Genomic DNA, 21,357 nt, shown 5'->3' on the forward strand with positions numbered 1-21,357 from the left:
CTAACGTAATGATTCGCTATAGCGTAGCGGACGCTCGGGACCACGAGGAGATCACCAGCGGCGCTGACGCTCACAATGTTAAACCTTTGTATCTAAACCATAAACAGTGTATTGTGCAGTAAAACCTTAGTGTAATGATAGAGTGTAAATGCAACACAGTATAACCTTATTACCTTTAAAGCTGTTCTAGCGTCACCGACGCTCTGAGAATACTTAACACTATAAGAAATACACAGATACCTGGGCTTAGGGTCCAACGCCTAATATATATATATATTATGAATGATATACTTGCAAAAGAATTAATACAAATACAAATCATACACTACAATATAACATAGACTACCTAACCAGATAACTACACAGGAAATATAATACAATTACTATTTAAGGGAAAATAAGAGAGAAAGAGGAGAAGAGAGAGAGAGAGAGAAATTGGCCCACAATAACAAGAAGATCAATATAGTTGCGGAGAAAAACTTACGCACAAAGGAAACGATCGCATGCGCCTCTGGACATCCAGCTCCCGATTCTCAGCAATGATAACCGTTGAAGAGTGAGAGCTGGATGTGATCGGCCTGTCTATTTATGCCCCACACACAATGCAATTCAATGGTCCCTACAATCTCATTGTTCATTGGACACAGGAATTCCTCCTCGCATTATAACAAAAGGTCATAGGTTGATTCATACAGGTGGGCCGTGACTATTTCCAACAGCTCAGGTGGGAGGGAAACTGGGTTTCCCGCCGCATGGATAAGTAAGTGCAAATACAGTAAATGTTCATAAACTTCTTATGTCCATAACTATTCGCACGAGCGATTAATCCGCTTCAAACCAACACCGGAATATTGCTAATTAAATACTCTTCCGATGGGTACTAAACACCACTGTATTACTCCTGTCTGACCCTTCGTATCAAACAAAGAGGGATTTCTCTGTTCACGAACATTCTATATTAACCAAACTTTCAGAATCTATCAAAGGGACCATGATCTACAAAATACATTATATAGTGAAAATATGTAACGATTGAGTCGCACGCTACGATCACATAAACTCTACCGTAAATACGCATACCGTGCGCCTGCGGGTGCCCACGACTGTGAGTATGCGCACGTACGGGAGAGCGTACGCATGCGCAGCACGGACCTGTGTGAGGTGCAAATATGGTAGTGTGCATAGAGATATTTTTCTGACTTTGACACAGGAACGAAACTGTCTGAACTGATCGCAGTGGCAGAGTAAGTATCGAGCTACTCAGAAACTGCAAAGAAATTTCTATTCGCAATTTTGAGAATCTTTCGTTCGCAATTTTACTATGCTAATATTCACTCCCAGTAGGCGGCGGCTTAGCGTGTGCAATGTTGCTAAAAGCAGCTTGCGAGCGAACAACTTGGAATGAGGGCCATGGTGCTGATTACTTTTTTATGGGGTACAGGTAGCTTCATATAGCTAGAAATCATTTAGTCAGAACTGATCGCAAAAGAATAATGGCCCTCATTCCGAGTTGTTCGCTCGGTAATTTTCTTCGCATCGCAGCGATTTTCCGCTAATTGCGCATGCGCAATGTTCGCACTGCGACTGCGCCAAGTAAATTTGCTAAGAAGTTTGGTATTTTACTCACGGCATTACGAGGTTTTTTCTTCGTTCTGGTGATCGTAATGTGATTGACAGGAAGTGGGTGTTTCTGGGCGGAAACTGGCCGTTTTATGGGAGTGTGTGAAAAAACGCTGCCGTTTCTGGGAAAAACGCGGGAGTGGCTGGAGAAACGGGGGAGTGTCTGGGCGAACGCTGGGTGTGTTTGTGACGTCAAACCAGGAACGAAACTGACTGAACTGATCGCAGTGGCAGAGTAAGTCCCGAGCTACTCAGAAACTGCTAAGAAATTTCTATTCACAATTTTGAGAATCTTTCGTTCGCAATTTTGCTAAGCTAAGATTCACTCCCAGTAGGCGGCGGCTTAGCGTGTGCAATGCTGCTAAAAGCAGCTTGCGAGCGAACAACTCGGAATGAGGGCCAATGTTTCCCTAATGGGATAAACCATGTGCACTGCAGGGGAGGCAGATGTAACATGTGCAGAGAGAGTTAGATTTGGGTGGGTTATTTTGTTTCTGTGCAGGGTAAATACTGGCAGCTTTATTTTTACACTGCAATTTAGGTTTTAGTTTGAACACACCCCACCCAAATCTAACTCTCTCTGCACATTTTAGATCTGCCCCCCCCTGCAGTGCAGATGGTTTTGCCAATAGTGCGCTTCTTTGGTTTGCTAACAAACCTGAATAAGGCCCATTTCACGGTAAATGTGACAACAAGGACCGTTGGCCAGCTTGATATTAATTTAATTTTGGAGGTTTGATTGAAACATGTCTTAAAACAATTCTCCTGTGGAGGGGTTCGGTTTAGATTCAGAGGTGGAGCATACCCTCCAGCTGTACCTTTTTAATAGGTACAGTACCTTTTTTTTATGATCTGTACCAATTTTTGTCTCTCTAAACTTCCATTGAAAGTATAGAAAAAGGCGCATGGCCACGCCCCCTTTACATGTGGCCACGCCCTTTAAAAAAATTGTACCGATTTTTATGTGTAAAATGTTGGAGGATATGGTGGAGGCTAATGGCACCGCCCCCTGCTTCTTTGCACCTCATAATTAGGCCCTTTGCCTGTATATCCTGGATGCTGGGCGGCCCCAGAATGCAGCCTGTTCTGTCAGTGCTCCGTTGGGCAGTCCACTGCCTATAGACAGAGCTTTCCTCATAATGATCAGAGGATTACTCCATTGAGGGGGCGTGGTATGGAAGGTAGATAGAAACTAGGTCGACAGTGTCTAGGTCGACCACTATTGGTCGACAGTAACTATGTCGACAGGGACTTTAGGTCGACAAGGTCTAGGTCAAAAGGTCAACATGAGTTTTTTATGGGGGGGTTTGTGACGTTTTCTTCGTACATTGACTGGGAACCCCAATTAGTGCACCGTGTGCAAGTTGCCTCACTCCGCTCCCGCTGCGCTTGGCACAGGTTACCAATCCCAATTGTAGTCCACTTGGATCGTTAAGTATGAAAAGGTTAAAAAAAGAGTGAAAAACTCATGTCGACCTTTTTACCTGTCGACCTAGAACATGTCAACCTAGAGACCCTGTCGACCTAGAAACCCTGTCGACCTAGTTACTGTCGACCAATAGTGGTCGACCTAGATAGTGTCAACCTAGTTACTGTTGACCTGGAGACCGGATCCCCCGTTGAGGTCTGCTTAGACTCTGCATTACTACGCACCATGGGGGGGTTTACAGCTGCCCATGAGTACAAGCCCTTAACATTATATTAGAGTTTCCTCTTATGTACCGCGTACGGCGGGCGTGAGCCAGAGGTCGGATGCCGAATATATAAAGTGACTGTGCATACGGATTATGCCGTTGCAACAACCCATTTTCTGATTAGTTATTCCATTTATCAACTTGGAAATATCCACATAACGAATTAGTTTTAATCTCCTCTGTTTCCTCGTATCCATCATGCGTCTCAGACACCCGCTGACAGAATACGCCGTCCACCGCGCCCGGGAAAATGTCTTTGTGTCTCCGAGATCCTTAATTCTTGTTTTTTTCCCCTTCCTTCCAATAATTGAGAGGTTTATTTGAGCGGTGGTAAATGATGACAAGACCCGGGGGGTCTTACAGCTTAATGTTCCTGTCTTGTACGCAGCACAGCAGCCTTTATGTGTAACAGTGTGACACGAGGGTTTCTGCTCAGGTTTAATCATTTCTGTATGTTTATTGAAGGCTACACAAAGCATTCAGGTTTCTCTCTGTACACGGCGCAGTTATTGGCGCTGAGAGGCTTCCGAGCACTCCCAAGCCATCGCCAATCTGTGCCGTCCTTTATTGGTTCAGAGACATCATATATTTCCCCATAAGAGATAAGAGACATACTGTAAGTCTGTTCAGCGCTGCACTGAGGTCCACTGTAGCAGAACATCATTGTCACACAAATATGTAATAACTAGGTGCTTCATCGCGCCCTACGGGCGCTCTTCACACCGTCGCAAGGGGCTACGCCCCCTTAACCCTTGCATGCCTTTCTGGGGTTTAATATTTGTATTATATGGAGTATTACCTGCATTCCTTTGTTAGTGGTTAAATATTGCACAATGAAAGGGCGTGCGATGGTGAAGGAGGCGCAGCCCCTTGCGACGGCGTGAACAGCACCTGCAGGGCACGATGTACAGAATGTAGCGGGTGCGGGGGGGACTGCGGATGGTGTCTGTAGATGCTGCGGGTGGAGGGGAGGCAGAAGTGGGGGTGGGGCCCGGATGGGGAAGGTTCGGGAGGTGCTGAGCGTGGGGGAGGGGCAGAGGAGTGGGGGATGCAGAAGGGGGAGGGGTCCGGAGGCACTGCAGGTGGGGGAGGGGCAGGGGTGCCACGGGTGGGAGAGGGGCAGGTGTGGGGATGTTGTGGATGGGTGAACGGTTCCGGAGGTGCTGTGGGATGGGTGTGCCGGGGGTTGGGTAGGGGACCGCAGGCACCATGGGTAGGGTAGGGGCAGGTACGGGTGTTGCGGCGGATGGGAAAGGAGGTCCGGAGGTGCTGCAGGTGGTGGAGGGGCAGGTGCGGGGGTGCCATTGGTGGGGGAGGGGTGGGGGAGGTGGGGACCGCTGATGGAGGAGGGTGTCTGCAGATGCTGCGGGTGGAGGGGGGCATGGGTGGGGGGAGACGTATAAGGGGGGTGAATGGTGGAAGGGGCCTGGATGTGCTGTGGGTGGTGAAGGGGTGGAGGAGTGGGAGCCACGGGTGGTGTAGGGGGTCTGGAGGCACAGCATGTGGGGGAGGGGTGGAGTGCCGCATGTGGTGGAGGGGAAGGTGCGGAGGTGTAGTGCATTGGGGAGAGGTCTGGAGGCGCTGCGGGTACTGTACATGCCATAAAAAGTAGTTGGAGGGTATGCAGTAACAGGGCCAGGACAGGGGTGACAGGGTCAGTACAGGGTTGACGGGGCCAGGACAGGGGTGACGGTGCCAGGACAGGGGTGACGGGGCCAGGACAGGGGTGACGGGGCCAGGACAGGGGTGACGGGGCCAGGACAGAAATGATAGGGACAGGATAGGGGTGACAGGGCCAGGGTAGGGGCGGCAGGACAGGACAGGGGTGACGGGGGCCAGTATAGGGTTGACAGGGCAAGCACAGGGGTGACAGGGCCAGGATAGGGGTAACAGGGCCAGCATAAGGGTGACAGGGCCAGGATAAGGGTGAAAGGGCCAGGATAAGGGTGAAAGGGCCAGAATAAGGGTGGCAGGGCAAGGCCAGGGGTGACAGGGACATGACAGAACACAGGGCACGGGAGAGATTGGTATTAGGGACAAAACAGTGGTGACAGACAGATGTGTCTTACCGGAGTCACTGCTGCTGGCTGCTGCTGTTCCATTCCAACCTGTTGGGATCTGCTGCTGCTGGAGACTTGGCATGGCTGACTCTCTCAGGCTGGAGTCCTGCTTTCTCTGCCAGTCCGCATCCCTCCCCCCCTCCTCAGTCACACACCACAGACCTCGCGCAGCTGCCGGGCACTGTGGTAAGGTGAGACTGGAAATGACTGGTTAGCCCCCAGGAGATGCTGCGGCTGGAGGGAGGAGGGGGTCATAGCATGCATGTGGCGCGGACCTCACGGCTTCCGGGCACTGTGGTAAGGGGAGACTGGGAGTGACTGGTTAGCTCCCAGGAGACGGTGCGGCTGGAGGGAGGAGTGGGTCAGAGCCTGCAAGCAGCTCGGATTTCTGCAGCGCTACCCGCCAGCTAAAGTGTGTGAATGAGCTGGGCGCACTCCACTGCGGGTGGCAGCGCTGCAGCTAGTGGTGGGGTTGCCGGGGCTGGAGATAACAGAGGCAGTATGGAACCTGCACAGCGGCAGGTGCCCCACTAAACTGCAGCTAAGAAGCGTGGAGTGTGTCAGAAAGTGACGCTCCTCCGCACCAGAGAGACCCTGCTGAGTATGCCGATGTGGGGGGTCAAGCACACAGTGAGCCGGTGCCCGTCTGTCTGTATGACATACCCCTCACACACCCCCATACCTCCCAAATGTCCCGATTTTCGCGGGACAGTCCCATTTTTTGGGGTCTGTCCCGCTGTCCCACCCGCGGGTCGCAGTGTCCGGCGGTGGGGGGGGGGGGCAGTTGGAAAGCTCCTGTACTCGCTGTTCTGCTTAGCAGAGCAGCGGTGAATAGTGGAGACAGAGGGAGAGGGGGCATCAGGGGGTACGGATTACGGGGGGGTTCCAGCAGCAGAGCCGGATTAAGGGGGGTGGGGGTGGCCAGGGGATACGTACCGTTGGCCCCACAGTTTTAGGGGGCCCCCCGGCTGGAGTAGCTCTGTCCCAGTTCAGAAGCTCCCCCCGTCCTGCCAGCAACAGCGGCAGCATTGTGCTACAGTCAGCACACGCTGCTGCATATTGGCAGGTCTGTGGTGTTGCAGGGAGGCATCAGTCTCCCTGCTTTCTTCTCCCTGTGAGGGTGTGTAGGGGGAGCGACCACCTCCTCTGGATTTAGCCCTAGCTGAGGGGCCAAAATCCCATTAAAAAAATAAAAATAAAAATCGGAATTTGCATAAGGGGGCGTGGCCGCGAGGGCCGCGATTAGGCCACGCCCCAACCCACAGCAGGCACAGCAATGAGATAGGGCTCCCCTGTCTCAAGTGCCCTGTGCCCCCCGGACTCATAATCAGCCCCTGGGGGCATGCCAGCAGCTCACAGAGCGCTGGGCAAGCCCCCTCACTGACGAAAACGGGGGCCCTCCCGTGAAGCCACGCCCCCTTTTCGCCGAGTGTGTTTCCCTCCTTCTGCCTGGAGAAAGCTCCTGCAGAAAGCTGGGAGGTATGCACCCCTGCCTGTGACATGCCCAATGCCCATGCTATCTGCTTCTAGTCTCCTGTAGATTTGGCCAGATCTCTGTGACTCATTTGAATAACTCCGCCCACTGTTGTGACTCCGCCCAGCGTTAGCAAATGAATCACAAGGTCACAGAATAGGGCTATTATATAGGAGATATAACAGACACAGTGGGCCTGAGAGATGGCCGGACGCTGAGGAGATGTCGGATGCAGTACAGCAATGATTTTCATGGGTGTGGTACAGAAGGGGATCAGTATGAGATCCCGACGTATGGTATCCAGGTGTTCGAAATACCGATGCTGGGATACCAAAGTTGAAAATACCGACAGGGATGAGTAAAGGGTGTTCTACCCTCTCCCCACCCTCCTAACCCTCCCTACCCGCAGCCTAACCCTCACCTCTCCCCTTTGTGCCTAATCCTAACCACCCCCCGGAGGTGCCTAACCCTAACTACCCCCCGGAGGTGCCTAAACCTAACTCCCCATCCCTGCTTCCTTAACCTAAATCTCCTGCCCCGTAGCCTAAGCCTAACCCTCCGCGAGTGGTGCCAAACCCTCCCCTCCCTCCCCGCAGCCTAACCCTAACCTCCCAGGACGCAACCTAAGCCTAACCCCCCAGGACGCAGCCTAACCCTAACCCCCCATTCCCGCTGCCTAGACCTAAATCTCCAACCCCGTAGCCTAAGCCTAACCCTCCGCGGGTGGTGCCTAACCCTCCCCTCCCTCCCCGCAGCCTAACCCTAACCTCCCAGGATGCAACCTAAGCCTAACCCCCCGGGACACAGCCTAACCCCCCCATTCTCGCTGCCTAGACCTAAATCTCACAAAAAATGGGGGTTTTGTCTGCGCACCGAGTCCCTTATGGTTCGGACAAGCTGCCGTACTAAATAGGTGACCAACCTACGTAAATAGTTCTATAGATAAATATTGTACTGCGCTCAGTCCTATGTTTTTATATTGATTGCAAAGGGAGGATGTGTATATGTTGGCAGTATTCTTGACTGGTTCTAAAGATTGAACTTGTGCTTAAACAATCAACTACCTGTGCGATATGAGATCTAAACCATATACTGTAATATATCGTATCAGTGTGCACTGTCTGGTATTGTAGGTCTCAACCAATAATTTACTTTTAAGAAAAGGATCCTATAATATGACTTTTATTCTAATCAATGCTGTAATTCAATAGTAGCAGGGATATAGAAGAAAATAAAAAGGAAAAATAATGATAAATTGGATATACTGAAAAGGGAAAAAAGAACAAAAAAACCCCAAAACTTAATAATAACGCTTGATTAAAAGTCCAAAACAATGGGCCGGTGAGAATTGTCACCAATAGAGTCTTTTCAATGATTGTTCTGAGGTTTTTAAAGTTCCAGTGCAGTTCATTCAAAATGCGGCGTCCCACATAAACAATGTTATGAGCGCTCGAGAGAATGGTGAGTGTCTGAGTGGTTTATGGATACCGGGGTCTGTGCAGTACTGGACAAGTGCGATGTGGATTAACAAGGAGTGTATAGGCTGTAGCTCCGGACTGGTTCGTCTACCTCTACCCCGGTCCCCAGTGTCGCGCCCGAGTTCAGGCGCTTCCCTGGCGTTCGGCCGGTCCGAGGGACGAACACTGTCTAGGGCAAGGGAGATCACGGCCAGCGCTCCTCCGAGCCGCTGTTCGTGAAGTCCCCACCGCGTACGGAGACTCACCTGAGGCCGCTTCCCGCTGTCCACCGCGTCTCTGCAGCGGCTTCCGTCCCCTCTTCCTGCGTCCTCCTGGTTGCTTGGCGTCGTCCGCTTGCTTCAGTACTGCCGGGTCACGTGACCAGAATGTCCCGTCCTCTCTGCCACTCGTGGCTCTTTGCCCAGATGTTAATTTGAGTTAATAGGATTACACCAAATTTGGAAATGGTCGACACAGAAAAGGTCAACACAAGTTTTTTACGTTTTTGGGGTGTCATTTTCGATTTATCATGATATGTGACTACAATTATAGCAAACGTAGACCCTCGTAGGCTCGCTTCACTCCCCATGCGTTGGGCGCGGTACTTTGCACTGCTACGTCTGTACTCTGCACAGGTTACAATTCCTAATCGTAGTCCACGTGGATGGTAAATCAAGCAACAGTTGAAAAATATGTGAAATCCCCCAAAAAACATGCGTCGACCATTGTCATGTCCGCCTTATGGACCTTTCCACCTGTTGTACCTGACGACCTTAAGCATGGTCTACCTTTTACGTGTCAACCTTTTGACCCTGTTTACCTAATGCTTGTCGACCTATTAATTGTTAATCTACAGTAGATAGTATAGATCTATCATCCAAATACTGATTTTCATATGTGCATGTGACTGAGTCACACGGTGCATGTGACTGAGTCACACGGTGCATGCGGCCCTATGTTGTATGTAGAAAGTCACAGCAGAGATTTGGGCGGCTACTGGGAGGACACAGAGAGGTGTCTAAAAAGATGCATGGAGATGTTGGGACTTTTGGGAGTACCGCAAGCATGTCGCGGGTGTGGCATTAAAAGCAATTACTGTGTACAAATTGCTGAACCGCTCACATAGGAGGCCTCACTGAGATGGAAGAACTGCACCTGCCATAGAGCTGTCTCCATGGTGACATCTAAAGACGCACCAGGCGGTGATGCAGCAACCACTGGCGCAGTGAGTGGTACTTGCACATTCACGGCTTTACATCAGGGAAGGGCTCTGTGTACAGACGCAGATGGGACTGCTGTAATAGGCGCTGGTGCATCTACGTCTGAGTCTGAATCAGGCCCCATATATCGTCACATTTATCTGTATACAGGCCCAGATGTACTATGCTTTCCTTCTAGGCCTGTAGTTTGGCACCACTACCCAAACACATGCACCATTGCTAATAATAACTTGTTGACGACTATTGGGTAATGTAGTATGTACAGTACACACGGGACCGTAACTGCCGGCTGGTCAAGATGGTACTTTCCAGAGTGCCGGTCAAGGTGGGGAACATGGATTACCCACAAGCAAGCCTGGAAAGGGAAGGGGGAGGGGAGCCTTGATTGTAGGAAGGCTCTTTGCAAATTAGCCCGGTCTTTTAGTCCGAGCTTCTGGTTCTGTTCTCCGGCAGCAGAGCAACCATGACATTGGTGGCCCAGATGCAGTGACGTAGCCGATTGAGTCCTCCACTTTGCCAGGGGCTCAGAGACAACTACATGTGCTATTTTGTAGACACCAATCTAGGTGGATAGAGAAGGAGCAGATCTCAGACCTTGTGGGAAAAGTAAAAAGCAGAACCCATTGCTTATCTTTCCTTCCATACAGTATCTCTGGTCTCTCCTTTGTTGCTGGCCGCCATTAAATGCAAGGACAGGACCACATGTTCTTGTTGCTCCTCCTTGCATCATGTGCGCCAAGAGGATTCCCAAATCCTGGTGCCGCTACCTCCCAGGGAATTGTGGGCAGTCTTTTCAAAATTTGGTGCCTGAAGGGCATGGGCTGTTGGCGCGTGGGGTCACTATCCCATATATGATGTAAAATGTAATTGTAGCAATAGTTCCCGTCTTAGATATTGACTTTTATAAACACTAGAAATGAGCATCCTCATTTCAATATATTAGTAACGATGAACTGTATCCCGTGTCAGCAGGATTGAGGGAAACCATTACTGGTTATATAATATGAGTAGACAATAAATGGTGAGAGAGATAGCAACGGGAAGAGGATCACTTTAATAAAACTGTCCAATGTTCATAAATGGTATAGGGAATAACTGGGATCATTGGGAACTGCCCGTTGCCCCCGGCATTGTCTGGGCTTTTTTGTGTGATTTTTGTCCTCTTGTGTTATGGGTGTTTTTGATCAGAATTGTAATGTAACCTTATGCAGTAGGGCGACTCCCCCTAACCCAAGATTATTTTTTGTCTTTCGTTACTCAGGGTATTGTGGCCGGAGCGCGATCAAAGGGCGAACACAAACAAAAAGTCTTTTTAACAGTCTCGTTCGGAGGAATCAAAATCTTCGATGAAAAGACCGGTGTAAGTAAACGGGAATCACCTACAAAGTGCCCAGATTGTTTAATATGCCCAGGAGGAGACAACCAAAATAAGCATCAAGAAAACAGTACGATACAATCAGGATCATTTATATGTCTTTTATTATTAATTCAGGTCTTGAAATTTTCTTTTTATATTTTTGTTGTCATTTTTTAATTTTTGTAATATAATTGTATTAGGGGGTGTCTAATAAGCTCCAATGCTGTTTTGGCTGGATATCGCGATTAATGACCAATGGTCATTATCGTGGTATCCAATTAGAGGCCATTTTGATAGGCTGAAATTGGACCCCTGATCGGGTGAAAACACATGGGATCAGGGATAAGTCTCCAATCACATGAGTTATTGCCGCTCCGGCAGGCCACTTATCGTGGATTATACTTCGGATGCTTGACCGGCATCATTGACTGCAGGTAACTGGATACCCCCCCATAGTGTAAAGCTTTGCATTTGGTTTTCAGATTCAAGGAAGATATCAGAAAACGTCACGCTCATAATTTGGCGAGAGCGGTTAAAAATATGTATATATCATCTTTGGCACTGGAAATCAGGTTTTGGTGGAATCATCTATCTCTTTTTGTTTCAATGTTAAAACAAAACAATTGAGGGAGCTGACAGTGCTACAATGACAACAGCTGTTATTGTTGTAACTTTATTTTAATTGGGTGCATTCTGCTGTTTTTGGAGGATTGTCATATTTTTGATCCATAGGGGTGTTGCAACAGATATTGAAGATATCTTCTCTGTCCCCCCTCTCTAAGGTCGTCAGTGTAGTACCTATAGCTTTCTGTGGAAATATGCCACGTTTAGATGGCATAGTCACATTGTAGCCTTTGGGCTACTGGACCCCTCTACACTAATTACCACTAAAAAGCCGGATGGATACGCAAAGTCCTCAGCACCGACGCAGAAACAAGGAATGTCGACTTCCCAAATGAGTCTATGGTCATGCAGACTGGAGGTGGCAGTAGCGACTCTAGCACTGAGTTTCTCTGCGCACACGATTGCAAAAGAAGGCAGTACACGCCCCCCCAAAAACGGCCATGACACCCTTACATTTTTTCCACCATTCCCCCAAATGGCCCCTTCCTGCCAATCATTCTGCTTTTAAAGTTTCACTGCGAGCGACACCGCAAAGGTCTCTTGGCTTGTGCACAGTGCTGCCAATAATCGCTCAGTAGGGTGAACATCAGCATTGCACACAACATGAATTAGGCCCCGTGTGCACACACACTTCAACGACACACCTACGACAATCACCTAACACACCCAAAAGACAGACCATCTCTGTGCATCTCTTTACTCATCTCCCAGTATTACATTGACCATAAATAATTTGAATTGGTCCCGGACCACCAACCCAGGGCACCCCTGCAAGTGTCCCAAGGCCCCCACTGCCTTAGTACATTCCTCCCGATAAGTGTTTTTTTGTTTGCCATCTGGTATAACGGGCATGGATCTTAGGCAGAGGAACGCTGACCTTGCTGTGTGCTGGATGACAACATTCAGGAACCGTGCTGCTGCTCCTATGCTAGCGACTGCATAGAAACGGAGCAAACCTTCATTTGACTTTCCGAATCTGTCTTATATAATCCAAATCACATTCAGAAGAGGGGAACGTGAAGCACAAGTTCAGACTGTAGCCATCTCCTGCATGGTAGAGGGATGGGGGTTATCTGGTAGTTCTAATGGGTACTTACATTTGCTTGAGAAAATGTGTTTTTGTGCTTGTTTTTTTTATAGTTGGAGAATAAAGGTTACCATTTAATGAATACCACTATTGCACAACTATTAACCGGTTCATTTGCACATAACGAGATTTATTTTCTTCTGCAAATAAGCAGTTCACTTTTACATGAACAGCAGTCATACTAATTGGCGTGTTCCAGACAGTGATATATTGTACGGTGGGTCCTGCTGTACGGTGACTGAGCTCACACAGGTTTCTGTCTTGCTGACGTGCCGCACATCTGACTGTCACATACAGGGATGCAGGATTAGGAGAGGATTTTGCAGATGGGGTAACTCTGACACCAGCTGTGTGTCCTAATTAAGCGATACTCATTGCAGTCTATTCCTTGTGCAGAATCTGCACCACCCTGCGAATTTGGTAACACTTCAGAAATAACGTTACTGCACAGCTGCCTTGCATATATTACATGAATATCTCCTTAGAGAAGAGAAGAAATGTCTTTAATCATAATCGTTATTGTGCAGCGTCACCTTATTTATGCTTAAAGTACCTCCAAACTGCCCTATCCGTTTATGGCAGCACAGTGGCTTAGTGGCTAGCATTGTTGTATCACAGCAATGAGGTCATGAGTTCTGAACGGTACCTTCCTGTGCAGAGTTTATATGTTCTTCTTGTGTATGAGTGTCTTTTTCTCTTTCCTCCCACTCTCCCAAAAAAACATATAGTACTGATAGTTTAAATGGCTGCTCACAAAACAATTAACCCTATAAAATAGGGAAAATAGACTAATAGCTTAATTCAGGCAGGGACTGATGTGACTGAACATATTCTCTGTACAGTGCAATGTAAATTAGTGATGCATAGCTGTATAAATAACTGATAATAATAAGATTGCTGTGGTTTCGTCTTACTCTGTATCAGTGGCAAGCAGGAAAAAGAAATGCAGGTGCACACTCTAAGCACTAGGAAAATAATGATAGTCGGAACTTTGTTCAAAACTTTATTCCTAGTACTTAGAGTGTGCACCTGCATTTTTCCTGCAGGGCACTACAAGGGGTATACAGTATTTACTAAAGTGTGGGTTTATAAAAGTGGAGATGTTGCCCATAGCAACCAATCAGATTCTACGTATCATTTATCTAGCACCTTCTAGAAGATGACGGCTAGAATTTGATTGTTTGCTATTGGCAACTACTCCTCTTATGTAAACCTGCACTTTAGTAAATATACCCCTCCAAGTCTCAGCATGGTAGCACCTCTTTAGTATGTTTCAAATTAGGGTTCACAGTCCAAGCCTCCCTTTTCCTCTATATTTCTATACTTGGAGGCTGAGACTCCTACTGCTTGGTATTAGCATCTCTCCCCCTGCCCTTAGGTGATTTTGACCAGCAAAGGTCCCTGCATTGCTATCTACATATTAGAATGGGCACTATAATATCATGCCCTTGATAAATTGATATAATGTGTTAGTATTAGGGATGTTAGGGGACCATCTGGGAGTATTAGGGATGTTAGGGGTCCATCTGGGGATCGGTATGGAATCCAAGCGGCCGGGATCCCGCACCACTATTTTGGCCCGGTGGCGACCTTTGGGCGCCATACTATTATATTCCCCTTCAAGTGGTGGCGTTGACCACCACCCAAGTGAGAATACCGTGCTTGGGTCGGTATTCCAACCTCCAACGATTCACCGGCTGTCAGGATTCCGGCGTTGTTATCCTGACCGCCGGGATGCCGACAGCCGGTAATTTAACCGCATACCCCCATCTGATAGGGGTTCACCTTGGCGTGGTGGATGGGCACACATTTTTAGCCAAACGTGCTGAAAACCTCTTTTATTCTCCATATGTAGAGTTTATTACAATTATTTTGACTTGCATTCTTAGCTCTTAGAGCCTGTACCTGCATTTAATATTTCCTGCATGGGACTACAAGTCTCAGCATTGTAGCACCTCTTCTGAGGGTGTGCAGTCCAGCTCATTTGAAGCTTTCTGTGTCATGTAGTCCAGTTACGCCGTGTCTATGTATATGTACAGTACACACAGATATGTGTTCTTTTGTGAAACAGCAATGGCGCAATATTTGTACAATGCAGATTGTGTGGTTGTGCTGTCATGTTAGCAGAAGGTTAACGTGACAATATTTTATTTAGTTAAATATAATTGTTTGGTAGCGAGCCACAATTACCCGTGTAAGAGAGAGCATATTCATTTTCTCTTTAATTAAGTATATTTAAGTCTATTTATGCATGTCATTAGCTGATTAGCGAAGAATATGAAGGTGTACTTTATAAAACCGCGTTTCTCTCCTCCAACATACCCAATTAATGAGCCTGTTTACACAGTGTTGTCGCTGAATGCAAACCCTGTGGAGGTTCCTTAATGCAGCTGCTAATTACTTGTCGGTTTTAAAAATATACCTGGCGATTTCTGAAATAGATGTGGAAGTGGGATACAAAGTGACCCAGTAATCTTAGCTTATGTCAGCCATACTAATTTCTGTTCATTTGCTACCAGGCGAATAATAATTGCCAGAATCTTTTCATTTACTGCAGTTGTTCATCGCTTGCTGCACAATGGTGCATAAATTAATGCTGGCAGCCCTTTAAAAATGGCTTACAGTGCAAAATCATCAGATCATTTCGGCGGACTCTAGGACGGAACATAAATGATAACTCGCATCTCATTATTACCAGATAAACTACGGTTGCGTTGGTCCATTAGGTCTATTTTACTTCAAGGGGGTAATTCCAAGTTGATCGTAGCAGGATTTTTTATAGCAATTGGGCAAAACCATGTGCACTGCAGGGGAGGCAGATATAACATGTGCAGAGAGAGTTAGATTTGGGTTGGTTATTTTGTTTCTGTGCAGGGTAAATACTGGCTGCTTTATTTTCACACTGCAAATTAGATTGCAGATTGAACACACCCCACCCAAATCTAACTCTCACTGCACATGTTATATCTGGGTGGTCTTCAGTATGCCGGCTGTCGGGATCCTGGCGCACAGTATACCGGCGCCGGAATCCCGACAGCCGGCATACCGACACTTATTCTCCCTTGTGGGGGTCCACGACCCCCCTGGAGGGAGAATAAAATAGCGTAGCGCGCCACCGTGCCCGCAGCGTGGCGAGCGCAGCGAGGCGGCAAGGGGCTCATTTGCGCTTACCACACTGTCGGTAAGCCGGCGGTCGGGCTCCCGGCGCCGGTATGCTGGTCGCCGGGAGCCCGACCGCCGGCAGACCGTACTACACCCGTTATATCTGCCTCCCCTGCAGTGCACATGGTTTTGCCCAATTGCTATCAAAAATCCTGCTACGATCAACTTGGAATTATCCCCCATATGTCATTGGACAGACGTAGGTTACAATAGCTGCGATTGAGTGTCCTGGAGTAATCGGAAGGCTTATTTCTCTTTTATTTATCGCCAGTCCTGATTGCAGAACAGTTTGGGAATGGGAAGCGGTTAACAGAAATACGATCTTGTATCTTTCATACGCGTTAAGTACGCCACATTTGCAAACTTAATGAAGAGGCATCTGTCAGACGTTGCACGAAACAGCAGTTCAAGGAAGCCGAAGCCTCTGATATGCCTGGGAATCCGTGCGCTGCGCCATCAGTTAAAGGCACTTTTTCGACTGAAAATCCTCACCCCATATGTTTGACATTTCACAGGAAATGTGTTTTCCGTACATGCCAAAACCAAGGAATCATATGTTCTTGATGAATGAAAAATGAGCCCCCCCCCTCCCCCGTAACTTAATCCTCGTGTTTAAGATTGACGTGTTAATTGATGCATATTTAAAAGTCATATATGTGAATTGTAGGAACTGAATGTATGCAAGGATATTATCTCATGGATGGTACAATTATATTTTAATGACATAATTATGTTATATCGTTTAACGGGAGTCGTACATTTTGCCATAAAGGGGAAACTTTATGTCATATGAACATTAAAATGATGATTTCAGATCTGTAATCTGCAATGCTTAAGACTTGGAGTTTTACGGTTAAGGTTTTTTCCCTGTAATTTGGAGCAGTTCTGAAAATCTGCTGAATTACATCTACAGATTAGCCCCCTCTTGTTTTTGGAACATTCTGTATAACGAGTCGGCATTTTATGAAATGCGGTTACCTGAATGTCACACATCGGGCTTCCAGGCCCCGTTATCTGATTCGGTGCTGCCGCGTTCTGGTTTTAGGGGCTTACGTAGCCAATAAGATGGTTGCTTGACATCTCTCCAGGAACATATTCTACATCAGCGAAGCATGGGTGCTGCCATCTTCATTCCTATCAGCTGGCTCTCTGACCACCAACCAGAGGCCGCTGTAGGACCAGCTGACCCTGGTAGCCTATTGGGAATTAGGCACACTATTTAAGACTGCTCCGGAGATCAGTCCAGTGCCAGAACAACTTCACTCTTGGAGTTTCTACCGGCTACCGACCTCTATTCCTTGATGTGTTCCGGTACTAGGCGGAGCATTCCTGCCTGCTAAGTGACATCAACTACCAGTATTCGTGAAACGCAATGCACTTCATCTAGCAAGCACCAGTATCCATTCTACACTGTGCAATTCAGTTAGCAAGTACCAACATCCATTCTACACAGTGCACTTCATCCAGCAAGTATCAGTATCCATTCTACACAGTGCACTTCATCCAGCAAGTACCAGTATCCATTCTACACTGTGCAATTCAGTCAGCAAGTACCAGAATCCATTTTACAGAGTGCACTTCCTCCAGTGAGTACCAGTATCCATTCTACACTGTGCACTTCACCCACCAAGTACCAGTATCCATTTTACACTGTGCAATTCAGTCAGCAAGTACCAACATCCATTCTACACAGTGCACTTCACCCGCTGAGTACCAGTATCCAGGCTTGCCTACCCTCCCGCATTTAGCGGGAGGCTCTCGTTTTTTAATTTACCCTCCCGCCGCCCCGCAAACCTTGCTTAGCCTCCTGATTTTTAACAGGTCCCTCTGTGAAAATATGGACTGCGCATGCGCGAGTCCAGAACGGCTGAGGGGCGGGGCCTGCACAAGAGCCATCCTATAGGCAGCGGACCAATGGCTGAGTGACTGTCCTGGAGAGACAGTCAAACACTCTTAACTGCAGCCGTCATGAGTGCGGGACCGAAGCTTCACGCAGAGACTGTATCCTGCCACAGCTTTGCCAGGTGAGCTTTGGTCTCAGCAGTGTGGCAACTATCAGCTGCTGCATCTCCCTGGCCGTATCTCCACTCACCCTTTCAAAGATGGTAAAAGGGATTTTTCCTGATAAAGCTGCAGCAGCCATCCCACTGCCGAGGACCCGCCCCCTCCTGCGATCTTCCTCCTCCCCTCAGAGACAGAGACAGGAACAGAATTCCCTGCTGCAGCAGGCAGCCAGAAGCAGAGGCCCCGCCCATATCACTGGCCCCGCCCCCAGCAATCTTCCTCCTCCCCTCAGAGACAGGAACAGATTTATTTCCTGCTACAGCTGCAGCAGGCAGCCAGAAGCCGAGACCCCGCCCATCTCATAGGCCCCCAACCCCTCCAGCCCCAGCTATGCGGATCCTGCACAGAGATACTACAGGTAAGAGCTCTCAGTACTTTCTATTTTCACAGCTCTGCCACCAATATATAAGAGCATGACAAGCCTAGAAAACATAATATTGTCACTGAATGGGTCCAATATTTTTATTTCAAAATAACCTGACACCATGGGTGCCGACAGCTTTGCCGCTGCCGGTAATGAGAGAGGACGTGGTCAATGGGGGAGGTGTGGCCAGACTCTGCCTTTTCAAAAATATAAAAAAATTAATTCTGTGGCGACGTAGTGGGCATGTGCCGCACAAGGTGGGAGCACCAGTGTCAGAATCAGTGGGTGGCGGCGGCCAAGCAGGTGGTCGGGTGCGATCGCTCTCCTTCCTCTCATCATGCAGGGAGAGAGGACTGTCCGCTGCTACAGCCTCCTCCCCAGCACACAGCAGCCTGTGCAGTGCAGTGCTGGGGAGAGAGGCTGCTGCAGCAGCAGTCAGTCCTCTCTCCCTGCCCTACGTTCAGCTGTCAGCAAAGGGGAAGGGTAGCAGGACCCAGGCCCCTCCAACGAGCCCGGGTAAAAAGTACCCGCTCCCCCCACCTCTTGCGCCACTGCCTGACATAGGATGGAGCACTAAGTAACTCAAACAGCACATACCGGAAAGTGTTTATTTGATTTACAGACCCTGTAGGCAGGGCTGGAGTGATGTGCTCAGCAAGGGCAGCAATGCACCTTGCTGTAGAGGCATTCTCCCCACTCTGCTTTTTCTATCCCAGGCTTGCCTACGCACCCCGTATTGAGCAGGAGGCTCCCAGTTTTTAATATAGCCTTCCACTGCCCAACAAATCTTACTTGTCCTCCCAGTTTTTCACTGTCCCCCATGAGAATCTGGCCTGCACATGCGCAAGTCCGGAAATGCCGGAGGCGGTGCCTGTATGGGAGACATCATGACACATGACATCATGTTACTTAAAGGCCGATCACCGCGGGTTGTGGGTAGCGGTGACCGTCTAGCAGTGCACGTTCAGAAAGGCACAACTCACAGTCACAGCCGTTGCCATCTCTAACTCCGCTCTGAGCCTCACTGCAGCAGCCTCATCAGCCAATGCCACTGTGCCAGTCTCAGATGCCGCTAAGCTGCCTGCATTGTCCCTGAGCACCAGCTTCAGACCCTACTACTGTCCAAGTGCAGCCTCAGATCACTCTCAACTGCTCTCTCCTGCAGACCACTGCACTGTTAGCACTGTGAGATTAGCAGTAGCTGCAGAGTTAAGTCTAAATCCTATCTGGCTAAAGGACCCCTTACATCACAAGCATGTGACACTCAGCAACAGGGGGAGGATCAAGGTCCAAACATGGGAGCCCAAATGCACTCTTGCGGGCTTACTTCGCTCGCCACGCTTTGGGCACAGTGGCTCACTTTGCTCTCCACCTGGTTACTAAAGGCAATAGGTGGTGACGCGGATAGTGACAGTGCTATTCAAACTTCCTTGCCCCTTCCACTGCCGGCGGGTGTCACGTGGTTGAGAAGCCAGAGGTACTTTAGCCCACTTGGATTTAGCAACAACGGTAGCAGCAGCTTGTATTCTTACACTAGCTTCCTGGGTCTGCATGCACCACTTTCAATCACTCTTTGCGGGAATCCACAGGTGCCATATAACCAGTCCTGGCAAAGTAGATCATCTGATCATTAACAGCATCAGGGCTTGGCTGTGCAGGTGAGCAGTTTATTTGTGTCCCATGACTAAACAGAGAGACTTGGCACACTGGCCAGAGGGGATGTTGTCCGCATTCCGACAGGATGCCAGCAGTCACAATACTGACAGTGGCATCCGGACTGTCATAATCCTGACACATTCCACCAATAAGCATTAGGGTGAGGCTGCGGGGAAGGGGAGGGATGAAATAGGGTTATGCTGTGGGAGGGGAGGGTTAGGGTTAGGCTGCGGGAAGGGTGGATGGGAGGGGAGAGTTAGTGTTAGCACTAGGATGAGGGTTAGGCTGTGTGAGGGGAGGGATAGGGTAAGGCACTAGGAGGAGGGTTACGCTGTGGGAGGGGAGGGTTAATGTTAGCACTAGGAGGAGGGTCAGGCTGTGGGACGGGAGGGTTAGGGTTAGCACTAGGAGGAGGGTTAGGCTGTGGGAGGGGAGGGGAGGGTTAGGGTTAGCACTAGGATGAGGGTTAGGCTGTGTGAGGGGAGGGATAGGGTAAGGCACTAGGAGGAGGGTTACGCTGTGGGAGGGGAGGGTTAATGTTAGCACTAGGAGGAGGGTCAGGCTGTGGGAGGGGAGGGTTAGGGTTAGCACTAGGAGGAGGGTTAGGCTGTGGGAGGGGAGGGTTAGGGATAGGCTGTGGGAAAGGTGGATGGGAGGGTTAGGCTGTGGGAGGGGAGGGTTAGGGTTAGGCTGTGGGAAAGGTGGATGGGAGGGTTAGGCTGTGGGAGGGGAGGGTTAGGGTTAGCATAGGAGGAAGGTTAGGCTGTGGAAGGGGAGGGTTAGGCACTAGGAAGAGGGTTAGGCTGTGAGAGGGGAAGGTTAGGGTTAGGCTGTGGGAGGGTTAGGGTTAGCATAGGAGGAGGGTTAGGCTGTGGAAGGGGAGGGTTAGGCACTAGGAAGAGGGTTAGGCTGTGAGAGGGGAAGGTTAGGGTTAGGCTGCGGGAAGGGTGGATGGGAGAGTTAGCAGAGCCGGCCCTAGCCAATATGATGCCCTAGGCAAGATTTTGGCTGGTGCCCCCTAGCACCACCGCTGGTGTCGCCTCAGACCTTGCACCCCCTATATTTTAACCCCAATTCCAATTACGCCACACAGTACAGCAACTTTATTTACATATGATCATGCAATAGTGCTCATAATTCATATTACATCCCACAGTATTATCACTTTACTTTATAAACGTTACTCCTCACAGTAGAGCCCCTTATTCACATTACATCACACTGAATTGCTCCTTATTCACATTACACCACACCCTATTGCTCTTTATTCACATTAGATGACACAGTAGTGCCCTTTCTATATGCAACGCCACATAGTAGAGCACCTTATACACATAATGCCACACATTAGTAATGCATTTATACACATTCCACACAGTAATGCCCCTTACACATATGAGACACCTTATTAATGTCTTTATAAACATAATGCGCCACCTTACACATTATGACAACCTTCATTAATGCCCTTTTACACATAATGTCCCTTACACATATGCCGCACATTATTAGTGCCCC

The 21,357-nt window shown here is 48.7% G+C and overlaps 1 protein-coding gene across 10 annotated transcripts in view; it reads left to right on the forward strand.

Annotated features, from left to right (window-relative positions):
* DAB1 (DAB adaptor protein 1) overlaps window positions 1–21,357 on the forward strand; it is a 1,143,899-nt gene that overhangs the window by 964,928 nt on the left and 157,614 nt on the right. For all 10 annotated transcript variants that reach the window (XM_063939281.1, XM_063939285.1, XM_063939276.1 and 7 more), the window contains one exon: window positions 10,787–10,885. In XM_063939281.1, coding sequence (XP_063795351.1) covers window positions 10,787–10,885 — 99 coding nt within the window. The remainder of the gene's footprint in view (window positions 1–10,786; window positions 10,886–21,357) is intronic.

The sequence above is a fragment of the Pseudophryne corroboree genome, chromosome 9 (assembly GCF_028390025.1).
Source record: "Pseudophryne corroboree isolate aPseCor3 chromosome 9, aPseCor3.hap2, whole genome shotgun sequence".
Taxonomy (NCBI): Eukaryota; Metazoa; Chordata; class Amphibia; order Anura; family Myobatrachidae; genus Pseudophryne; species Pseudophryne corroboree.